At 47.6% G+C, this 20,360-nt stretch overlaps 1 protein-coding gene across 1 annotated transcript in view; it reads right to left on the bottom strand.

Annotated features, from left to right (window-relative positions):
- Positions 1-8,241, bottom strand: part of Naa25 (N-alpha-acetyltransferase 25, NatB auxiliary subunit) — a 55,640-nt gene extending 47,399 nt beyond the window's left edge. The window contains exon 1 of the mRNA XM_059249141.1: positions 8,138-8,241. Coding sequence (XP_059105124.1) covers positions 8,138-8,195 — 58 coding nt within the window. The 5' untranslated portion in view covers positions 8,196-8,241. The remainder of the gene's footprint in view (positions 1-8,137) is intronic.
- Between the last annotated feature and the right edge of the window lie 12,119 nt (positions 8,242-20,360).

Below are 20,360 nucleotides of genomic sequence, written 5' to 3'. Positions count from 1 at the left end.
CCAGCACTTGGGAGGCAGAGGCAGGCAGATCACTGTGAGTTCGAGGCCAGCCTGGTCTACAGAGTGAGTTCCACGACAGCCAGGGCTACACAGAGAAATCTTGTCACCAAAAAGGGGGGAAAAAGTTGGTTTTCAACTTACATTACTGAGTCTTTAATATAAATCACATAGCCCTTGAACAAAAGAGGCCAGTTACTATGATATCCTAAGTGAGTAAACCTTTTAAAAACTTATTCAGGGTAATTGTGGTTTGGCTGGGGACTGCTGCTACCCCTTAGGAAAAGGAGTCTGACAATTGAGTCTGCAGGAAGACAGACAGACAGACAGACAGAAAGGGCACTGATTACAGTGCGGCTTCACAGGGTTCACAGCACCAGCCCAAGGACAGGCATTCTTTCAGGTGTGTGGTCCTCCCAGACCGACTAGAGAACCCACAGCAGGACCCCAGAGAGGACTGGGACCCACGAGAAGGCTTTTCTGCAGCCAGCCTGGCCCGCCTTGCCTCCTCTCACCTTCCTGCTCTCTTTCCTAGTGTCTTCTTGTTTCTTTTAAAGGAGAGTGCAGATAGGAATTTAGTGACATTTGTTTTCATTGTTTCCTCCCAGCAAGAGATACAAGTTTCCATTACTAATAAGGATATAGATTGTAATTATTGGGGGAGGGTGACATATGATCTCCTGCATCTTGGCCAGAACTATGTAGCCAAGGATGACCTTCAACTTTTTTTTCTGATTTATTGTGTATCTTTTGTTTTTCCCCTTTCTTTTCTTTTTCTTTTAGAGACATGGTCTCTATGTAGCCTTGGCTAGGTAGAACTTGCTATGTTCACCAGGCACCAGGCAGCGGTCTACCTGCCTCTACCTCCCAAACACTGGGATTAAAGGGAAAAAAATGTTACACTTAGGTATTTATTTGTATAAGTGTGGAGTACACATGTCCACAGCATGAGCCAGTCTGGTCTACATAGTAAGTGTAAGTTCCAGGCTAGCCAGGGCCACAGAGTGAGATCCTATCTCAAAAAAAAAAAAAAAAAAAAAAAAAAAAAAAAAAAGCCGGGTAGCGGTGGCGCACGCCTTTGATCCCTCACCAAGCACAGCCAGGCGAATCTCTGTGAGTTCGAGGCCAGCCTGGTCTACAGAGTGAGTTCCAGGACAGGCTCCAAAGCTACACAGAGAAGCCCTGTCTCAAAAAAAAAAAGAGGGGCTGGAGAGATGGCTCAGAGGTTAAGAGCACTGACTGCTCTTCCAGAGGTCCTGAGTTCAATTCCCAGCAACCACATGGTGGCTCACAACCATCTGTAATGAGATCTGGTGCCCTCTCCTGGCCTGCAGTCATACATGCTGTATACATAATAAATAAATAAATCTTTAAAAAAAAAAAAAAAAAGAAAGAAAAGAAAAGAAAGAAAAAAAAAAAAAGAAAAGAAAGAAAAAGGAAAATGCCAGTCTGGAATGGTGGTTCTTCCTGATAGCCATCTCAGCTATCAGGAAGATGACAGCCTGGGCCATAAAACAAGACTGTGTCATCAAGTTCAAAGTCTATCTCCACATGGCCCTGTTCATCATTTGTCCCCATTGTAACCACTATAAACCATTCCCCATGCCTTGCCCACTTTGATGGACTATATCCACTCACACTAAGCCTAATAGCTTTTCCATCTTTTAAAAGGGAGCAGAGGGGCTGGAGCAATGCTCAGTGCATAAGGCTGCTTACCCACATGGCAGCTCACAACCAGCCGGAACTCCAGGGAATCTGACACCCTCTTCTGGCTTCCACAGTATCCAGGTATACATGAGATGCACAGACATACATGCAGGCAAGACACTCAAACACATTCAATAATAATTAAAGTAGTAGTAGTAGTAGTAGTAGTAGTAGTAGTAGTAGTAGTAGTAGTAATACATTAAAAATACTAACCTTGAAAAAAAATCTAACCCTGTGGTGATATATTGTGTACCTTAATAAAATTTGCCTCAACATCAGAGAACAGAACAAGCCACTAGACTAAACATAGATGCCAAGCAGTGGTGGCACACACCTTTAATCCTAATACTTGGGAATCATACGCCTTTAATCCCTGCACTTGAGATCTCATGCCTCTGCTACCAGTATTTGGGAAGCACACAGCCTTTAATCCTAGCACTAAGAAGGAAGTGATGGCTGGGCGGAGAAAGGTATATAAGGCATGAGGAGACAGGAACTGAAACCTTTTCAGACTGAGGAGTCCTGGAGGTAAGACGTGGCAGTGGCTTGTTCCTTTGTTTCTCTGATCTTCTGGCAAATTTTATAAGGGTACACAATATAATCACCACATAACCCTATTTGCCACCCAATATTCTGAGCTCTCTTAAAACACAAGCCTGATGAATGGTTAACTCCCTCAGCGCTCTCTAATGCCTTTTAAACTAGAACAAGAGCTCAGCCATCTAAGACCCCAGCATTCAGGAAGGGAGAGGCAGGAAAGTTGGGAGTTGAAGGTCTTCCCTGGCTACAAAGCTAGACTGTGAGCAACCTGGACTACGAGACTGTCTCAAAAAATAAATGGCCGGGCGGTGGTGGCGCACGCCTTTAATCCCAGCACTCGGGAGGCAGAGCCAGGCGGATCTCTGTGAGTTCGAGGCCAGCCTGGACTACCAAGTGAGTCCCAGGAAAGGTGCAAAGCTACACAGAGAAACCCTGTCTCGAAAAACCAAAAAAAAAAAAAATAAATAAATAAATAAAAAAAAATAAATGAAAAAGGCAAACCTCTCAAAGGAAAACCAAAACAAGCTTCCTGGTCCTTGGAACAGCTTACAAGGCCAAGTCCTTGTTCCTCCACTCTCTGGTCCTGTTTCCGCTCTAGCCCCTCTAAATCTCAGCACAGAAGTCTTCTGATTGTGTCCTAAGCAGGCCATACCCTAGGGGTCTTCATCACTATTTCCCTCATTCCACATTCAAAGTAGAACATTACATCCACAAGGCTGTTTCGAGACCTGCTCCTAAGAGCCCAGATGCCCACACTGCATGATCTCGGGGCAAGCCACACTTTTCCGAGCCCTCAGCACAAACACAGCTACTACAGAAATGTCTGTGCTGTCAATGGAGCTCAGTGGACCCCAATACCTCATTAAGACTGCATGCCGTGGCAGAGTCTGTGATCCCAGCACACGGGAGAGGCAAGAGGATCGGAAGTTCAGGGTCATCCTTAGCTACATAGCAAGTTCTAGGTCACCCTGGGCTTTATGAGACACTCTCAAAAAAATATGTGTGTGTGTGTGTGTGTGTGTGTGTGTGTGTGTGTGTGTATTACAGCAGTAATACACATTATGGTAAAAAAACACTTGTAAGGCTTAGCAGGTAGGTCTCTCGTGACTGTGATTCTACTATCCTCTATCCCACGTAGAACTTTTTCAAGAATTGTTTTCTTTTTCTCCCTGCTCCAGTGCTGGAGACTGAACCTGTGGCCTGCACACACCAGTCAGACACTATCACTGAGCTACAGCCCCATCTAGACATGGCTTTTAAGTAGTTATGCTTTTACTACAGAAGAAAGGATGTTGTACCAAGTGGACTTTCTACAGAAAGTCTAAGCAGGGGCTGGTAAAACAGCTCAGGAGGTCAGGTGTTCATCATGCATACACGAGGATAACTACAGTAGCATGTACTTATAATCCCAGTGCTGGAGAGGCAGAGACAGGACAGTCGCTCAGGATCTCCGCTAGCCTAAACTATCTGGCAAGCGCCAAGCCATAAAGAGACCCAGAGTTAAAAAAAGCCAGGTAGATGGTGCCTGAGGGATGACACCGAAGGCTGACTTCTGGCCTCCACATGTAGACACACTCACACACATCCCCACACACAGAATGATACCTTGCTACTTCCGAGACTCACACAATTAATACTACCCAACAAAAGACTCAGAATAACTATCACCCTTGACTGAGCACTTCGAGTTTTTATTAATGAGCTACAGCAGAGGAATCACCTGCCCTAAGATTTGACCAGACATCCAAGGGAGACACCCCACATCCTGAAAGAAGTGACTGTCACTGGAGAGACTGCTGGCATCATGCTACACCTGACCCTAGAGAAGACAAGACTGGGCACACAACAGATGAGAACAAAGGATTTTGTGTGTGTGTGTGTGTGTGTTCACGGGTTGGTGCTGTGCATGGAAGTCAGAGGTCAACTCTCGGAGCGCTGGTTCTCTCCTAACACCATGAGCGTCCCCAGGACGGAACTCAGATGAACAGCTTGGCAGCCAGCGCGTTTACCCGCTGGGCCATCGCCCCGCCCCACCATCAGTGGGAATGGTAGTAGTAAAAAGCACTGTGCTCACCCACCCAAACCAAGGGATGACCAGTGAGAACTACCCAGCAAGAGGTCATTTCAAGAAGGCAGGAGGATGGGGTGGCACTAGCCTTTAATCCAAGCACTCATGTGACTGAGACAGGAGGGTCTTGAGTTTGAGGCCAGCATGAACAACTTAGGGAGCTCCAGTCTGGACAATGAAGGCCGCGTTCAACCCCAGCCCTACCACCCCCTCCTGCCACGCTAACCCCGCTAACCCCTCCAGCCTTCGGTTCCTACAGTGACCAGCCCTCAGCTAGTGCAGTCTGTGAACATCAGGCCATGGCTGAGCTCCATGATGAGGAACTTGCTCATGGGTCAGCTAGTGCAGCCTGGATTTAAGGATTAGCCGTTGTTTAGGAGCATCAATGTGTTAGAACAACACAATCCAGGCGCTCTAAAGGCTGCGGCAGGGCCTACCCTGCCACTTCGTATTAGCCCTCAGAATCCCTCCCCTACTCTCTCCACTAGCTGGGACAAAAGCTACATAATTCAACTTCAGATTTGAGAATATGACCTGTCACTTCTGGTTGATAAATACATCCTGATGTTTGGCAATGTGAAATCATGTTTTTTATTGAACAATTCAAAACACTATTAATTGTAACTGAATGTAAGACCAACCAGGTTCTCCTTGGTCTTCAAGAACAATGTTATGAATCTAATTATTCTTAAGTTTTGAGTCTTTTGTAAAAGTTCAGAAAAAGGAGAAGTCTGCAGGCGGTGTCTGTGTAAGGGTGTGATTCACAAACCATGAACCCTAAATTTAGGTTTTACTTTCTATTACCCAGAAGCAGAAGGGCAGCTGCAAGCCAGAGGCTAGCCTGGTCTCCACAGGGACGTCTCTGCCTTCTGCAAAGGCAGAAGAATGTGCAGTAATGGGGAATCGGAGGCCTCCTCCTGCTAGCCTTCGCCTCTGTGGTCTACGGCAAATCAAAGTGATGCAATTTCTAGCACAGTGGTTAGTTAGACAGTGTGCTTAGGCCGGGCCATGGTGGACCATACCCTTAATCCCAGCACTTAGAAGGCAGAGGCAGGTGGATCTCTGTGAGTTTGAGGCCAGCCTAGTCTGCAGAGTGAGTTCCAGGACAGCCAGGGCTACACAGTGAAACCCTGTCTGGAAAAAAACAAAAAAGACAATGTATCTGGAGTTCAAACCCAAGTTCAGGAAGTATTAGCCCTAGAGAAATACATAAGAGCAATAAAACTTGCTTCTCCAGCTGTTTAGGTAGGTGTGTGTGTGTGTGTGTGTGTGTGTGTGTGTGTGTGTGAATCTGTGAGGTTAAATGAGATAAAAGCCCAGGTAAAGCACAAGGACACTGACTGACTTAAGAACCTTATCATAACTGACCAGCTGTTCTGAACCTTCTTTTATTATCATTCAGTGTACAGGGCCACAACCCTAGAAACAGGTAATGTGAAGGTAAGCCATCACACAACAGAGCACCTAAGGGCCATCGAGATGCCTCAGCAGGTGAAGGTGCTTGCTGCCACTCCTGACAGCCTGAATTTAATCCCAGAATCCACATGTTAGGAGAGACCAACTCCTTCTTGCAAGGTGTCCTCTGAACTCCACAGGCAGGCAGTACCATTGTGTGACCACACCCACCACACCCACCCAAAACATATTTCAACAAGTATAATTAAAAAAATGCATCAAACACATATATAAAATTATGACCACTGGGCAGTGGTGGCGGCGGCGGCGGCGGCGGCGGCGGCGGCGGCGGACGCCTTTAATCCCAGCACTCGGGAGGCAGAGCCAGGTGGATCTCTGTGAGTTCGAGGCCAGCCTGGTCTACAGAGTGAGATCCAGGACAGGCACCAAAACTACACAGAGAAACTCTGTCTCAAAAAAAATAATATTACCACTGGGCATAGGGCCACATGCTTGTAATCCCAACAGCTGGGAGGCAGATGTATAGCTGAAAGTTTGAGTCCAGCTGGTGTATATAAGGAGTTCCAGGCTAGCCAGGACTACTTAGTGAAACCTTGACTTAAAAAAGAACAGCCAAGTGATGGTGGCACATGCTGTTAATCCCAGCACTTGAGAGGCAGAGGCAGACAGATCTCTGAGTTGGAGACCAGCCTGGTCTACAGAGCGAGTTCCAGTACAGTCAAGGTTAGGCAAAAAAAAAAAAAAAAAAAAAAAAAAAAGTCTCAAAAAAACAACACAAAGCCAGTGTGATGGTGGTGAGTCTTTAATCCCAGCATTGAGGAGGCAGAAAGCAGGTGATCTCTGTGAGTTCTAGGCCAGCCAGGGGCTACATAGTATGATCTTCTCAAAAAGAGAAAAAAAGGGAGCTGGAAAGAAGGCTAGAAGGCTCAGTTTTTTTCGTTTTGTTTTGCCTTTTTTTTCCAGACAGGGTTTCTCTGTGTAGCTTTGGAGCCTGTCCTGGAACTCAACTCTGTAGACCAGGCTGGCCTCGAACTCACTGAGGTCCGCCTGACTCTGCCTCCCGAGTGCTGGGATTAAAGGCCTGCGCCACCACCGCCCAACCCAGTTAAGGCTCAGTTTTTAAGAGCACTGGCTACTCTTCCAAAGGACCCCACTTAAGAGTCCCAGCACCCACAAGGTGGCTTACAATAGTCTGTAACTCCAGTTCTAGGGGACCCTAATGCCCTCTTTGGGCACCAGGAATGCACACCAGGTGCACCGACATTATGAAGGCAAAATACCCATAAATGTAAAATAGAGGAAAAGAGAGGAAGGAAAAAAAAAAAAAGGTAAAGGACAAAGAAAAAAAGGGCAAATACCAACTTGCTAGAAACACAAGCGACCACTCTGCCAAGGGGAAAAAAAAAAAAAAACCTAAAAACAAATTAAAAAGCCAAAACGCAGTGCCACACTGAAAACGTGAGGTCTACTTTAGCAAAAACCACTGACCTTGAGCCTTCCCCATCAGACAAGACCATACAACCATCAATGAGGAAAAAGCAAGGCAAAAAGGAACCACTTCCAATAACAGACCAGCTCAGTTACGGCAAAGTGTTTCTGACTCAATTCTGTCATTCTTTCATCCCACCAGGGTTAGGAAGACGACATCAAGGTCCACCTTCAAGCCTGTGGGTTTGGGGCGAGCGCCGTGGAGAGGGGGGGGGGGGGGACCTACTAAGCACGCGGAAGGCAAGCTGTAGAGAAAAACCTCAGACACGGTGCAGAAAGGAAAAAACCTCCCAGCAGCCCGGCCCGCACCTCCGACACCAGCTATTGCCATCTCTTCCCCCGCTATTCTGGGCCCGCGACCCCCTCCCCCCGCCTCCCACGTGTGCCCAGAGCAGCTGTTGCTGCAGCGAGGAGCGTGAGGATGGGGTTCGATCTGGGTGACCTTGCATCAGCCCCTTCCCTTCTCTGGGCCTCAGTTTCTCCCCGTGCACCAGACTAGACACCCAGTCAGACAAACCCCGGGTCCTTATCCCAGTTAACAGAACCACTAATGACTGGAGCATCTCCCCTAAGGAAGGCGCTCCCACCTCATGCCGGGGCCGGTTGTCACCTGCAAGAATGATCACGGCCTCCCGGGGAGCGGCTGGATGAAAGCGACCTAGTGGCAGCGCTGATCTCGCTGGAAAGGCGCGTCCCGCGCGTCCTGACAGCTGCGCGCACCCGCCGATGCCACCTCAGGGGCGAGCTTCGCCGGGCCGGAGCCTACGCGAGGCCGAGGCTGCGGCCTAGCGCCCCGCGCGGCCCGCCCCCTCGCCGACCCAGACCGCGCGCGCGCCCCCGGCGGCCCTCCTGGGCCTTCGCCCGGGGCAGGGCAGGCCTCGGCTTGCCGCACTGGCCAGCAGGCCGGCTCCAGGTACTCACCGTAAATGGGCCGGAGGCGCCGGTCGTTAGGGTCCTGCACATGGCCCCGCGTCGCCATGATGACAAGCGCAGAACCGCAGTGCGCACGCGCCTGGCAGCCGCCAGGGAAGGGGCCGTTAAAGGGCCAGCGTCGATCTCGCCGGTGTATCGCGATAGCGGAGGGGCGCTGCGACGGAGTACGCCTGCGCAGAAAGGGAAGCTCGCCTCCCCTTTAATTGGCGCTGTGGTTTGATTTTTGCCGGTAGAATAATCTGGACCCCAGGGGCGGTTGATGGTGTTGAAGGCTTTTCCCCTTGAGAGGGAGAGGCGTGGAAAGCGAAAAAGCGACTTAATTCCATTGACGCTGCATCTTGAAGAACCAGTTGGTCTTGGCTTTGATTCTGGAGCTGCCGGGAACTCCTGGAGGAGTTCTGAGCAAGAGAGCTTGCTCAACAGTGAAACTACAGACATTTTACGAGCCCCTTCCCTGAACTCAGTTCCCGTGTGTGTCCAGACACTAGTGAAAGCTCTTTTAATTAGATAGTTTAATATTCAAAATGCGCTAGACGTTATCGTTACCTTTCTTCTTTACAGATTTAGTCACACCACACAAGGTTATGAATGCTAATTATTTACCAAGTCATTTTAGGCGTCAAGAGCTACAAGGAGCTTAAGGTGCACACCTTTAACCCCAGCACGGGGGAGGCAGAGGCAGGCGGATCTCTGTGAGTTCGAGGCCAGCCTGGTCTACAGCGTGAGACCCAGGGCAGCTAAGGCTAGGTAGAGATCCTGTCTGAAAAAAAGAAAGAAAGAAGGAAAAGAAAAAAAAGTTTTCCTACCAGGTGGTTGCCTGCAATTTTGTTTGCTGACATTCCATATAAATCTTCCTCTTTGCACCAACAATTTTGCCCTCAATTCATGGTCCCTCTTCTCCAGCAGCAAGTTACAACTTGGCTGCCCTGACACTTGTACAGAGAAGTGAAACTAGTTGCTTTTTTCAAAACCACTGAGTAGTGGTATATAAGGTGTATACATCTCTATAACCCCGGCCCTGAGGAAGCTAAGAAAAGAGGATAGAGTCAAAGCCAGTCTGGGCTAGCTACATACTAAGACCCTGTCTCAAAAGAGAGGGAGAGAGAGAAGAAATGATACATGTTGAAATCGATTTAGTGTAGGGATTTAAAACATTACACAATGTATACTTGTGTCACAATACATAGTATCTTATACATATGTATAACTTTTAATGAGTCAACTTTAAGTTTTGAAGGCTTAAGATTGGCTATTTCATGTGTGTGTCTGTGTATATGTGTGGGGGCACTCCACTGCAAATGTGGGGGCAGGGTGAAAGAACAGTTCTCTCCCTGTACCATGTGGATGTTGGTGACAAGCAACATCAGGCACAGTGACAAGCATCTTTACCCTCTAAGCCATCCTGCTGCCTGTCCTTTAGAAACAATAGGAAGAAAGCAGATACTAGAGGCACACGCCTTTAATCCCAGCACTCAGGAAGCAAAGGTAGGAGGATCTCTGTGTTCGAGGCTAGCCTGATCTACAGAGTAAGTTCCAGGACAGCCAGGGCTACGCTACACAGAGAAAAACCAAAAAAAAAAAAAAAAGATCCAAGTTCAAGTCCCAGCACCACAACTGTCTGTAACTCTAGTAACTCTAGTTTTAAAAAAGTTTACATCCAAATGAAATACACACCAGAATCAGCACCCACACACCACACACGACTTACCCTAAACTCAGAGGGTTTTTTTTGTTTTTTTTTTCAAGACAGGGTTTCTCTGTTTAGTTTTGGTGCCAGTTCTGGATCTCGCTCTGTAGACCAGGCTGGCCTCGAACTTACAGAGATCCGCCTGCCTCTGCCTCCCGAGTGCCGGGATTAAAGGCACGCACCACCACTGCCCACTGGCTTGGAGTTTTTTTTAACTCAGTAGGTCTGGGGTAGTACACAGAATTTTTTAAATATCTGTGTGTGCACGTGTGTGTACATGTGTGGGTGGGTGTGCCTGAAGAGCCCAGAGGAGGATGTCAGCTGTCCAACTCTATCCTTCTCCATCCCTATTCACTTGAGACAGGGTCTCTCAGCTGAACTTGGAGCTGACTCGTTTTTCAGCTGGGCTGGCAGACAGCAAGCCCCTCCAGTCCCCTGCAATCCCCCATCAGCTCACAATCCCACCCCAAGCATTGGCTTTAGACACACTAAGTTAAACCCAGCCTTTCCATAAAGATCAAAGTCAAGTCCTCATGCTTGTTCATCAGGCTCCTACCCATTGAGCCAGAGCCTTGACTTATTGTTTTATTCTTTTTTTCCTTTTGGTTTTTCAGAGATCTGCCTGCCTCTGTCTCCTGAGTGCTCGGATTAAAGACCTGTGCCACCACCGCCAGCCGTTTTTTTTTCTTTTATGTGTATGAGTGCTTGCTTACATGTATGCCTGTGCACCACGTGTGTGTGTGTGTGTGTGTGTGTGTGTGTGTGTGTGTGTGTGTTGCTATCAAAGGTTAAAAGAGTGTGTGGGATCCCCGGAACTTGAGTCACGGCAGGTTTTGAGCCACAGTGTGGGTGCTGGCAACCAAACTCTGGTCCTCCAGAGGAGCAAACAGTGCTCTTACCTGCTGGGCTAGCCCTCCAGCCTCTAGTTCTGGATTTTTGAGACAGGGTCTCATGTAGCCTAGCCTGGCCTCAAAGTCCTGATTCTCCTACCTTGACTTCCTCAATTCTTGAACTACAGTTGTGTGCCACCACACTAGCTTGGGGTTCTGTTATGGTTGGTTTGGTTTGGTTTTGTGCTTCTGGGAAATTGGACCTGGATCCTCATGCATGCTGGGTGAGTGCTCTACCACGAAGCCACATTCCCAGCCTCTTTTTACTTTTGATTTTTAGATAGGGGACCACACTGAGTTGTCCAGGCTGGCCTTGAACTTACTCTGCAGTCCAGGCCATCCTCTTCACTCAACCTTCCAGGAAACTGGACTACACACCTGCCCCACCGTGCCAGCCTGATTCACAGCGAAGTTTGTGGCCCAAACACTCTGCTTGAGATCAAGGCTGGGCAAACTGTTGGCCAAATCCTAATAAGCTTAACACTTCTTCTTGTACAAACCTTGAGCTAAGAATGGCGTTTTTACTTGTAAATTGATGAAAAACCAAAGTCATTCTTGCTGGGGATGTCAGTGTGCATCTTTAATGCCAGCACTCTGGAGGTAGAGGCAGGCAGATGTCTGTGAGCTAGAGGCCAGTCTGGTCTATTCAGCAAGTTCCTGGACAGTCAGAACTATATAGAAAGACCCTGTCTCAAAAAAAATTTTTTTTTATTTTAAATTATATATGTATGTGTCTGTGTGGGTTGGTGCAGATGAGTACTAGAGCCAAGGCGACTAGAGACATTGCATTTTCTCTGGAGCTGGGGTGGTGGTTGTGAGCTGCCCCACATGGATGTTGGGCGACTTAAATCCTCTGCAAGAGCAGCCAGTGCTCTTGCCTGCTGAAGCATCTCTCTGGCACTGAGGCTCTCACGTTTTATTTCTCTATTTTTCATTTTAAGGCTTTTATTAGTTATGTGTGTGTGTGCATGAGTGTATGCACAGGGGTATGCACAAGCACACAAGAGACCCAGGAGCAGCATCGGGTCTGTTGGCTTCTGGCCTCTCTGGTCACCAAGCACACATGTGGTAACAGACATACATATGAGCAAACATTGATATACATAAAGTAAAAATAACAACAAATAAATGGATAATGACAACTGCAGTTGGCTTTGAACCTCCGAACACAGGAGCAGGCGCGCGCGCGCGCGCGCGCGCGCACACACACACACACACACACACACACACACACACACGCATACACACGCACACACACTAATTAAAGTAAACCTTGCTGAGCCCTGCTCTAGATTGTTGAATGGTCTTTAAACAAGCAAATAACCCAAAGATAAAGTCCCCTGAACCAAGCACCATGACGCTTGGCTGGAATCCCATCCTTTGAAGATGGAGAGTTCAAGGCAAGCCTGGGCTATATGAGACCTGATCTCAAACCAACCAACCAACCAACAAACAAAGCAAAGCACCCTACCTACTATCCATACCAGGTATGGTGGTCCACACTTTTAATCCTAGCACTCAGGAGGCAGAGGCAGGTGGATCTCTGTGAGTTCAGTACAGCCTAGGGCTACAGAGAAACCTGGTCTCAGAAAATTAAAAAAAAAAAAATGAATTTGTAGAGCAGAAAAACAAACCACTTTTGGGTGTAGGGAGAGGAAGGATGGAGCTGAGCTATCTCTGTTCTCAGTGCAGCATGGAACCAGCCTGGTAGCTGGATCCCCAGACTTGGCAAGGCTAGAGGTACCAGGGACCTCCTAAGAGAAGCTTCCAGCCCTTACCGGCTACCTGTCCTTGTACGCTGAAAGTCTGCTTAGGGTCTCAGCAGGATGAATCATACCTCCTGGCTTTCCCATCCCCATCCTTTGTCTTCAGAGCCTGAGAGGGAAGCCAGGAGCCAATTGTGGGCCTGCCCTTACCTGCCCTGCAGAAGGCAGCTTCTACACCCTTTCAAAGAAAGGCCTGAGTCATTTCAGGGCCGGAAGGGACGCCCTAGGATGGTAAATACCCACGTCTGTTCTACTGTTGGGAACCCAGAACATCCACAGATGACACTAGGGGCATTATGAAAAGTGTTTGGCATGCAGTAGGTGCTCATTAAATGGTGCCTTCAACTTCCCCACTTAGCTCAGAGGAGTTACCTCATTTGGGGCAGAGCTGCTCTTGGGAGAGGCCTTCTTCGTAGGACATGGAGGTTGCTGGGTGCACTGCACTGGGCATCACAAGCTGGGGGCTGGGGATACAGCTTTTTTGGGGGGGTTGAGACAGGGTTTCTCTGTGTAGTTTTGGTGCTTGTCTTGGATCTCTCTCTGTAGACCAAGCTGGCCTCAAACTCGCAAGAGATCTGCCTGGCTCTGCCTCCTGAGCGCTGGGATTAAAGGCATGCGCCACTGCAGCCCAAGCTGGGGGTACAGGAAGTGATGCTGATGCAAGACTTGGATGTGGTGGCTCTGAGTGTCTTGCCCAGTGGACTCTCCTAGTTTTTCTCTTTGGTTTTGACCTCCTGGTACCTACCTCTGCCCAACCTTTCACCCCTAACAGAATCAGCAGAAAAGTGGTGTGTTTGCCAGAAGACAGCATCAGATGCCCTGGAGCTGGAGTTACGGTCCTGAGCCACCACGTAGATGTTGGGAATTAAACCTTGGTCTCTGCAAGGGCAGCCAGTGTTTATTGCTCAGCCATCTCTCCAGCCCCCAAAATAATAAAAAATAAATCTTAAAAAAGAAAAGAGTTGAGATAAAGTGGTTATGATCATGCTCTGCAAATATTTAAGGAGTGAATTTTCCTCACCAAAAAGGAGAAAGGAGGCTTGCATCCCCTTGCTAGCTTAATCAGGAGCCGAGGTTGTTTGTTGCAATTCTAACTGTGTCCACCAGATGGCACACGAGGACGAAATTGCCTCGGCCATTTTCAAGATTAGAAAAGACTTAATTTTTCTTGTTTAAGAAAGGACAGCAGTTGTGATTTTTTGTTGTTGTTGTTCAGATCTATATCATTTTTTGTATTTGTTCTTGGAATTTAGGTGTGTTAAGGAGCATGCTGTCGTGGGTGCACATGTGTATGCGTTCCTGACTATCCACCAGGCACCCTCTTTACTGTATTTTTAGACAGGGTCTCTCACTGGGACGTGATTCTGGCCAACAAGACCATGAGCCCACTGGCCAGAGATCCCCAAGGGTCTGCTTGTCGCTGCCTCCCCAGCACTGGGGATAACAAGCCTGTGTCTCTATGCATGGCTTTCTACACTTGTTCGAGGGATCAAAGTCGGTTCCTTGCATTTATTTGCTTTGCAAGCATTTGACCCACTTAGCCAACCTCCCAGCTCTATTTCTGGAATTTTGGAGACTGTCTCACTATGTAGCCAAGGTTGGCCTCAAATTTACAGCAATAATCCTGCCTCAGCCACCTAGAGTGCTGAAATTAAAGCTGTGAGTCCCCTTGTTGGCTTTGTAAAGTGCATTTTTAACTTTTCTTTTTCTTTTCATTTGCTATTTTATTTATTTAGTTAGTTAAGGTTGCATTGCGTAACCCTGGCTGTCCTGGCCTGTAGCTAGAGTTTTCCTGCCTGGCCCACAGTCAGGACAAATCTCTCTCACCTGCCAGTCCCACAGCCTCTCAGACCCGACCAAGTAAACACAGAGACTTATATTGGTTACAAACTGTATGGCTGTGGCAGGCTTCTTGCTAACTGTTCTTACAGCTTAAATTAATCCATTTCCATTAATCTATACCTTGCCACATGGCTCGTGGCTTACCGGCATCTTCACATGCTGTTTCTCATCATGGAGGCTAGCAGTGTCTCTCTGACTCAGCCTTCCACTTCCCAGCTTTATTCTCCTCCTTGTCCCGCCTACACTTCCTGCCTGGCCAATGGCCAATCAGTGATTTATTTATTGACCAATCAGCAACACATTTGCCATAAAGAACATCCCACAGCACTGGCCCTTGCTATGTAGATCAGGCTGGCCTCAAACTCACAGTGATCCTTCTGCCTCTACCTCCGAGTACTGGGATAAAAGGCGGGCGCCATCATTCCCAGCCTCATGTGTATAACTATTTTACATGTTATTTAGGTGTAGTTCAAATGTCATCAAATCCACCTGCTTATGTTATATCGACAGTTTCTCACATAGCCCAGGCGGGCTTCCAATTCACTACATGACCAAGAATGACCCTGAAGCTGGGCATAGTAGTGCATACCTCTCATCCCGGCCCTGGAGAGGGAGAGGAAGGCAGAGGTAGGCAGGTCTCTGTGAGTTTGAGTCCAGCCTGGTCTACATAGCCATGGCTATGGGCTTTGTAGAGACCCTGTCTTAAACAAAACAAAAAACAACAAAACCAAAACCTTGAACTCCTAAGCCTCCTGGCTCACTTCCCAGTTGCCAGGATGTGAGTTGCTTCGTCATCTAAGGTTTGGTTAAGTATTTCCTTATTAGACTTCACCAAGACGGTGCCAATTTGTGTTCTCTCCACACGCAGGTAAAAGGTGAGCTTTTCTTGTCCACACAGTCCTTTCTCAAACATTTAGGTCTTTGGCCATTTTGTGGTGAAAAGTATGTCCTGCTCTCCATGCTTCTGAAGTCGTGAGTGTTAATTTAAGTGTTTTCAAATGTTTGAACTGAATTGGCTGCTTTGTTTTTTGTTTTGTTTTGTTCTGTTTTTTTGAGACAGGGTTTCTCTGTGTAGCTTTGGTGCCTGTCCTCGATCTTGCTCTGTAGACCAGGCTGGCCTCGAACTCACAGAGATCTGCCTGGCTCTGCCTCCCGAGTGCTGGGATCAATTTTTTCCCCAGTAAACTGTTTGCTCTTTTGCTGTGGGATTTTTTTTTATTTCTTTGTTTTTGAGAAAGGGTATTTCTTGCTATGTAGCTGTAGCTAGCCTGGAACTTGCAAAGATCCCTCTGCCTCTGCCTTCTGGGTGATGGATTAAGTTGAAGTCACCATGCTCAGGTTCGTCTGTATTTTTTTGGTTGGTTGTTTTTGTAGGGTAAACCCCAGAGCTGTAACACAGTTTTCAAACACAGTTTCTCTGTGTAACAGCTTTGGCTGCCCTGGAACTCACTCTGTAGACCAGGCGGGCCTCGAACTCACAGAGATCTGTCTGCCTCTACCTCCGGAGTGCTGGGATTAAAGCCACCACGTCCGGCTTCTTTTTTAAAGTAAGGTTTTGTGTGGCCCAGACTGGTCTTGAATTCCCATGTAGCTGAGAATTACCTTGAACTCTTGATCCTCCTGCCTCTACCTCCTAAGTGCTGAGATTACATAAGTGTGCCACTGTGGTTGGCAGGGGTTTTGCTTTCTTAGGTAGTGCTAGGAGAGAAAACTGAGTTTTCTAAAACAATAACAACAAGAAACAAAAAACAACAACAAAACAAACAAACAAATAAACAAAACCAGATTAAGATGCACGGGATTCTAAGCCATCCCCAGCTGTCTGCCGCTGTAGACTCCAGGAGGCTCTGTGCAGCCACCCATGGATGAAGCTGTCAGGGGAAGGGGTGGAGCCACAGCTCCTGGGAACTCTGCCTAGTAACCAGACAGCCTGGAAAGTGTCCCAGCATGCTCCAAGGACGACGGTCCAATCCCTGTCCTCTTCATGAATATGTATGAATCCCCAGATGTCAGCTGAACCCCCTCCTTCCTGCTCAAACACCACAAAATCCTCTCTCTCTTTCTCTCCCTCCCCCCCCCCCCCTCTCTCTCTCTCTCTCTCTCTCTCTCTCTCTCTCTCTCTCTCTCTCTCTCTCGATTGTAGATGAATTTCTAAATGGTCTTGTTAAATAAAAAACACGGAGCCAGATACAGGGGTGAAAACATGAGAGAGATCAGGGAAATAGGAAAAGCCACAGCTAACCTCACCTCACCAACTCTGCAGCTTCCAAAAGTAGAAATTCATCTCTCTCTCTCTCTCTCTCCCTCTCTCTCTCTCTCTCTCTCTCTCTCTCTCTCTCTCCCCCTAACTCTTCCCCCAATAGCTGGCATCATCTTCAGCTCTCTGCTTCAGGACTGGAAAAATAATGTGCAAATAGCATTTCAGGGCCCGAGGCTACACCCACGGAAGGTTCCAGAGCCTAGCACCTCCAATAGGAACCTGGCTTCTACCAGTGGTTTCGAAACCATGTCCCCAGCAATCATGGATATCCCCGTGACTACAGGGGAAGAAAGGAAAGAAGGGCTGGGGCAGGCACTCGGTGCCTCGTGGAGCTTGTGACCTCCAGCACAGAAAGGAAAGAGGCTGCATGTGCAGCTCAGTGGACAGTGTTTGTCTAGCAGGTGCAACGAACCGGGTTCGAGCCCCAGCACCATGTAAGGTGTGGTGGCACACACCTGTGACTCCAGCACGTGGGAGGCAGAAGTAGAAGGTTCTCTACAAGTTCAGCCTGATCTACATAGTGAGTGCCAGGCCAGCGAAGGCTGTATAGGGAAGCATCTCAGGAGAGAGAGGGGTGGAGAAACTGAGGAATTTAGCTTACCCAAAGGTTACCACCTGAAAGATAAGTGCAATGTGATCTCTCTCTCTCTCTCTCTCTCTCTCTCTCTCTCTCTCTCTCTCTCTCTGTCTTTTGGTTTTTTTTTTCGAGACAGGGTTTCTCTGTGTAGTTTTGGTGCCTTTCCGGGAACTCACTCTGTAGCCCAGGCTGGCCTGGAACTCACAGAGATCCACCTGGCTCTGCCTCCCGAGTGCTGGGATTAAAGGGATGCGCCACCACCGCCCAGCCACAATGTGATCTCTTGATATCATGAACTACTCAGTCTGAGCACGGCACCTCACACCTGGAATCCCAGTGTTTGGGGGGCTGAGGCAGGTAGACTGTCTTGAGCTTGAGGCCAGCCTGGGATACAGATTGGGACCATCAAAAAAAAAAATAACAATAGCAAACAAAACCACAAATAGCCAGTAAGAAAGTCTGCAGCTCTTGTTTTGTTTTTAGTTTTTTTTGTAATGAAGAGTAAAGGCATGGATGTATGCATACACACACAATCACACACATATACTCACACACACTCACACACATACACACACACATACACACATACATACTTATACATATATTCACACACACACACACACACACACAAATAATAATAAATCAAATAAATCCAGCCACAAAGTTGTGCTGGTTTTCTGCTCTTTTTCACAAGAAATACCTAGGCAAGTCCAGGGAAACAGAAGTTAATGGAGATAAAGGGGAAGGTGGTGGTGCTGTTTCTCTGGGGGCTAACAAGAATGTTTACAGTTAGATTCCAGGAATGGTTTGGCCACATAACTGTGAATACATTTCTTTCTTTTCCTTTTTTTCTTTTGGTTTTTCAAAACAGGGTTTCTCTGTGTGGCCGTGGCCGGCTGTCCTGGATCTCACTCTGTAGACCAGGCTGGCCTTGAACTCAGAATCTGGTTGCCTCCACCACCCAGCTAATATATTTCTTAAAAAACATTTTCAAGTATGAATGTAGAAATGGATGAAATTGACCGGGCGGTGGTGGAGCACGTCTTTGATCCCAGCACTCGGGAGGTAGAGGTAGATCTCTGTGAGTTCGAGGTCAGCCTGGTCTACAGAGAGAGTTCCAGGACAGCCAGGACTGTTTCATAGAGAAACCCTGTCTCGAAAAACCAAAAAATAAATAAAATAAAATAACCAAACTAACTAACCATACTTTTGTCCCAGCTTTTTGGAGAAGGCGGCTAGAAGAAGATAGGGTGTCTAGGGTGGGGTACTGGGTGCATTGCCAGGGATCCAGAGAGTCACTCCCTGCTAGAGAATACAAAATAATCCAGGGCTGGTGAGATGGCTCTGAGGGTAAAGGTGCTTGCTGCCAAGCCTGATGACCAGGGTTCAATCTTGGGGACCCACATGGTGAAGGAGAGAACTGATTCATGAAGGATGTCCTCTGACCTCCACATTCATGCCCAAGTCCGCACCAACAACATCCTTGTTACACACAACACAAGCACTAATGAATAAAATACATTTAACTTTTTAATTAAAAAATTTTTTGTTATTTTTCTAATGTGCACATGTGTCTATGTGAGGGCGTTGGATCCCCTGGCCCTGGAGTCACAGGCAGCTGTGAGCTGCTATATGGGTTCAGGAAACTGAACTTGGGTCCTTTGGAGGAGCAGCCAGTGCTCTTAACCACTGAGCCATCTCTCCAGTCCCTAAAATACATTTTAAAAGGGAATTCAATTCCATAACAAATTTGGAGTCTGGCATGGTGGTGAATGTCTTTAGCTCCAGCATTCAAGTCAGAGCTTTGTGGGTTTGAGGCCAGTCTGGTTTATACAGGGAGTTTCAGGGCAGCTAGGGTTATACAGTGAGATCCAGTCTCGAAAGAAAACACATTTGTTCCCAGGAGGTGGTGGTACCCAGCAGTCAGGAGGCAGAGGCAGGTGGATCTCTGAGTTCAAGGCCAGCCTGGTCTACATAATGAGTTCCAGGACAGCCAGAACTACACAGAGAAACCCTGTCTTGAAAAACAAACCAAAACCAAAACCAAAACCAAACAAGCAAAAAAAAAAACAAAAAAAACAAAACAAAACAAAACAAAACAAAAAAACAAAAACAAAAAAACAAAAAACAAATTGGGTAACTTTTAATGTCTATCACAAAGCAGCAAAAACAAAACCATTAACTAGAAGAAACTGGAGTTAAACTCCTAGAGCACCTTGTTATAACTCAATGAGTATGGAGACTCTTCCAAAGTCAGCTCCAGTCCAAGCTGGGCATCGGGCCAGGGGTCTGCAAATCTCAGCAGCTGCTGCAAAGTCAGAGGGAGGAAGGGAAGGGGCAGGCAGCAGGGACCAGAAGCTCAAGCTTCCTGTCAGGGAGAGCCTTGATCTGAGGTGGGGGTTGGGGGTGGGTGGTAGCACCAGGGGGGTGGGTGGGAGTAGTGACAGCCTTGGCTCCGGACAGGGCCCTCCTTCCCTCAGCCTGGCAGAGCCTGGAGCCTGGCTGGGCTGAGAAGGGAAGGGCACCGCCTCCCCTGGGGCTTTATCCAAATTCCACACAGTCAGTGCTGAAGCCGTCAGAGCCCGAGAGATATTTAGGCTACGACATTCAGATGCAGTTAATCTGCTGCACATGTGGACACAGAGGGCTGTCCAAGACCAGATATTAATTTAACATTTTCACATGTGATTGATCATGTCCACTCTCACTTACACTCTTCCAACCCCGCTTCTTCTGAACTCTTTCCTTTTCTCCGCTAGCCCCCTTCTCCGTTCATGTCTTTGTTTTAGACAGAGTCTCTCTATGTAGCCCTGGCTGTCTTGAAACTCCCTGAGATCCCCCTGCCTCTGCTTCCCGAGTGGTGGGAACAAGGTGGGCACCACCAGGCTGAGCTGTTTATTTTTTATTTTTTGGACGTAGGGTCTCACTCTGTAGATCAGGCTAGCCTAGAATGCACAGAGATCTTCCTGCCTCAGCCTCTCTAGTGCTGGGATTAAATGTGTTTACCACCACATTGAGCCCAAAACTTTAAACAAACCTAAAGGGTTAAGCTGAACCTGAGGTAGTTAGTCAGCATTCCCACATTATTCCTCATCCGCCTGGGCTGTCCTTTCCCCTGTAAACTCCAAATTCAAAGGAGCCTCTGAGTCACTTTCCCACGGAGGATAGTTGAGTTTTTTTCAGGAGACA

This window comes from Peromyscus eremicus, chromosome 23, assembly GCF_949786415.1.
Source record: "Peromyscus eremicus chromosome 23, PerEre_H2_v1, whole genome shotgun sequence".
Classification (NCBI taxonomy): domain Eukaryota; kingdom Metazoa; phylum Chordata; class Mammalia; order Rodentia; family Cricetidae; genus Peromyscus; species Peromyscus eremicus.
The sequence above is the reverse complement of the archived record's forward strand: the minus strand, read 5'-3'. Positions and strand labels throughout refer to the sequence as shown.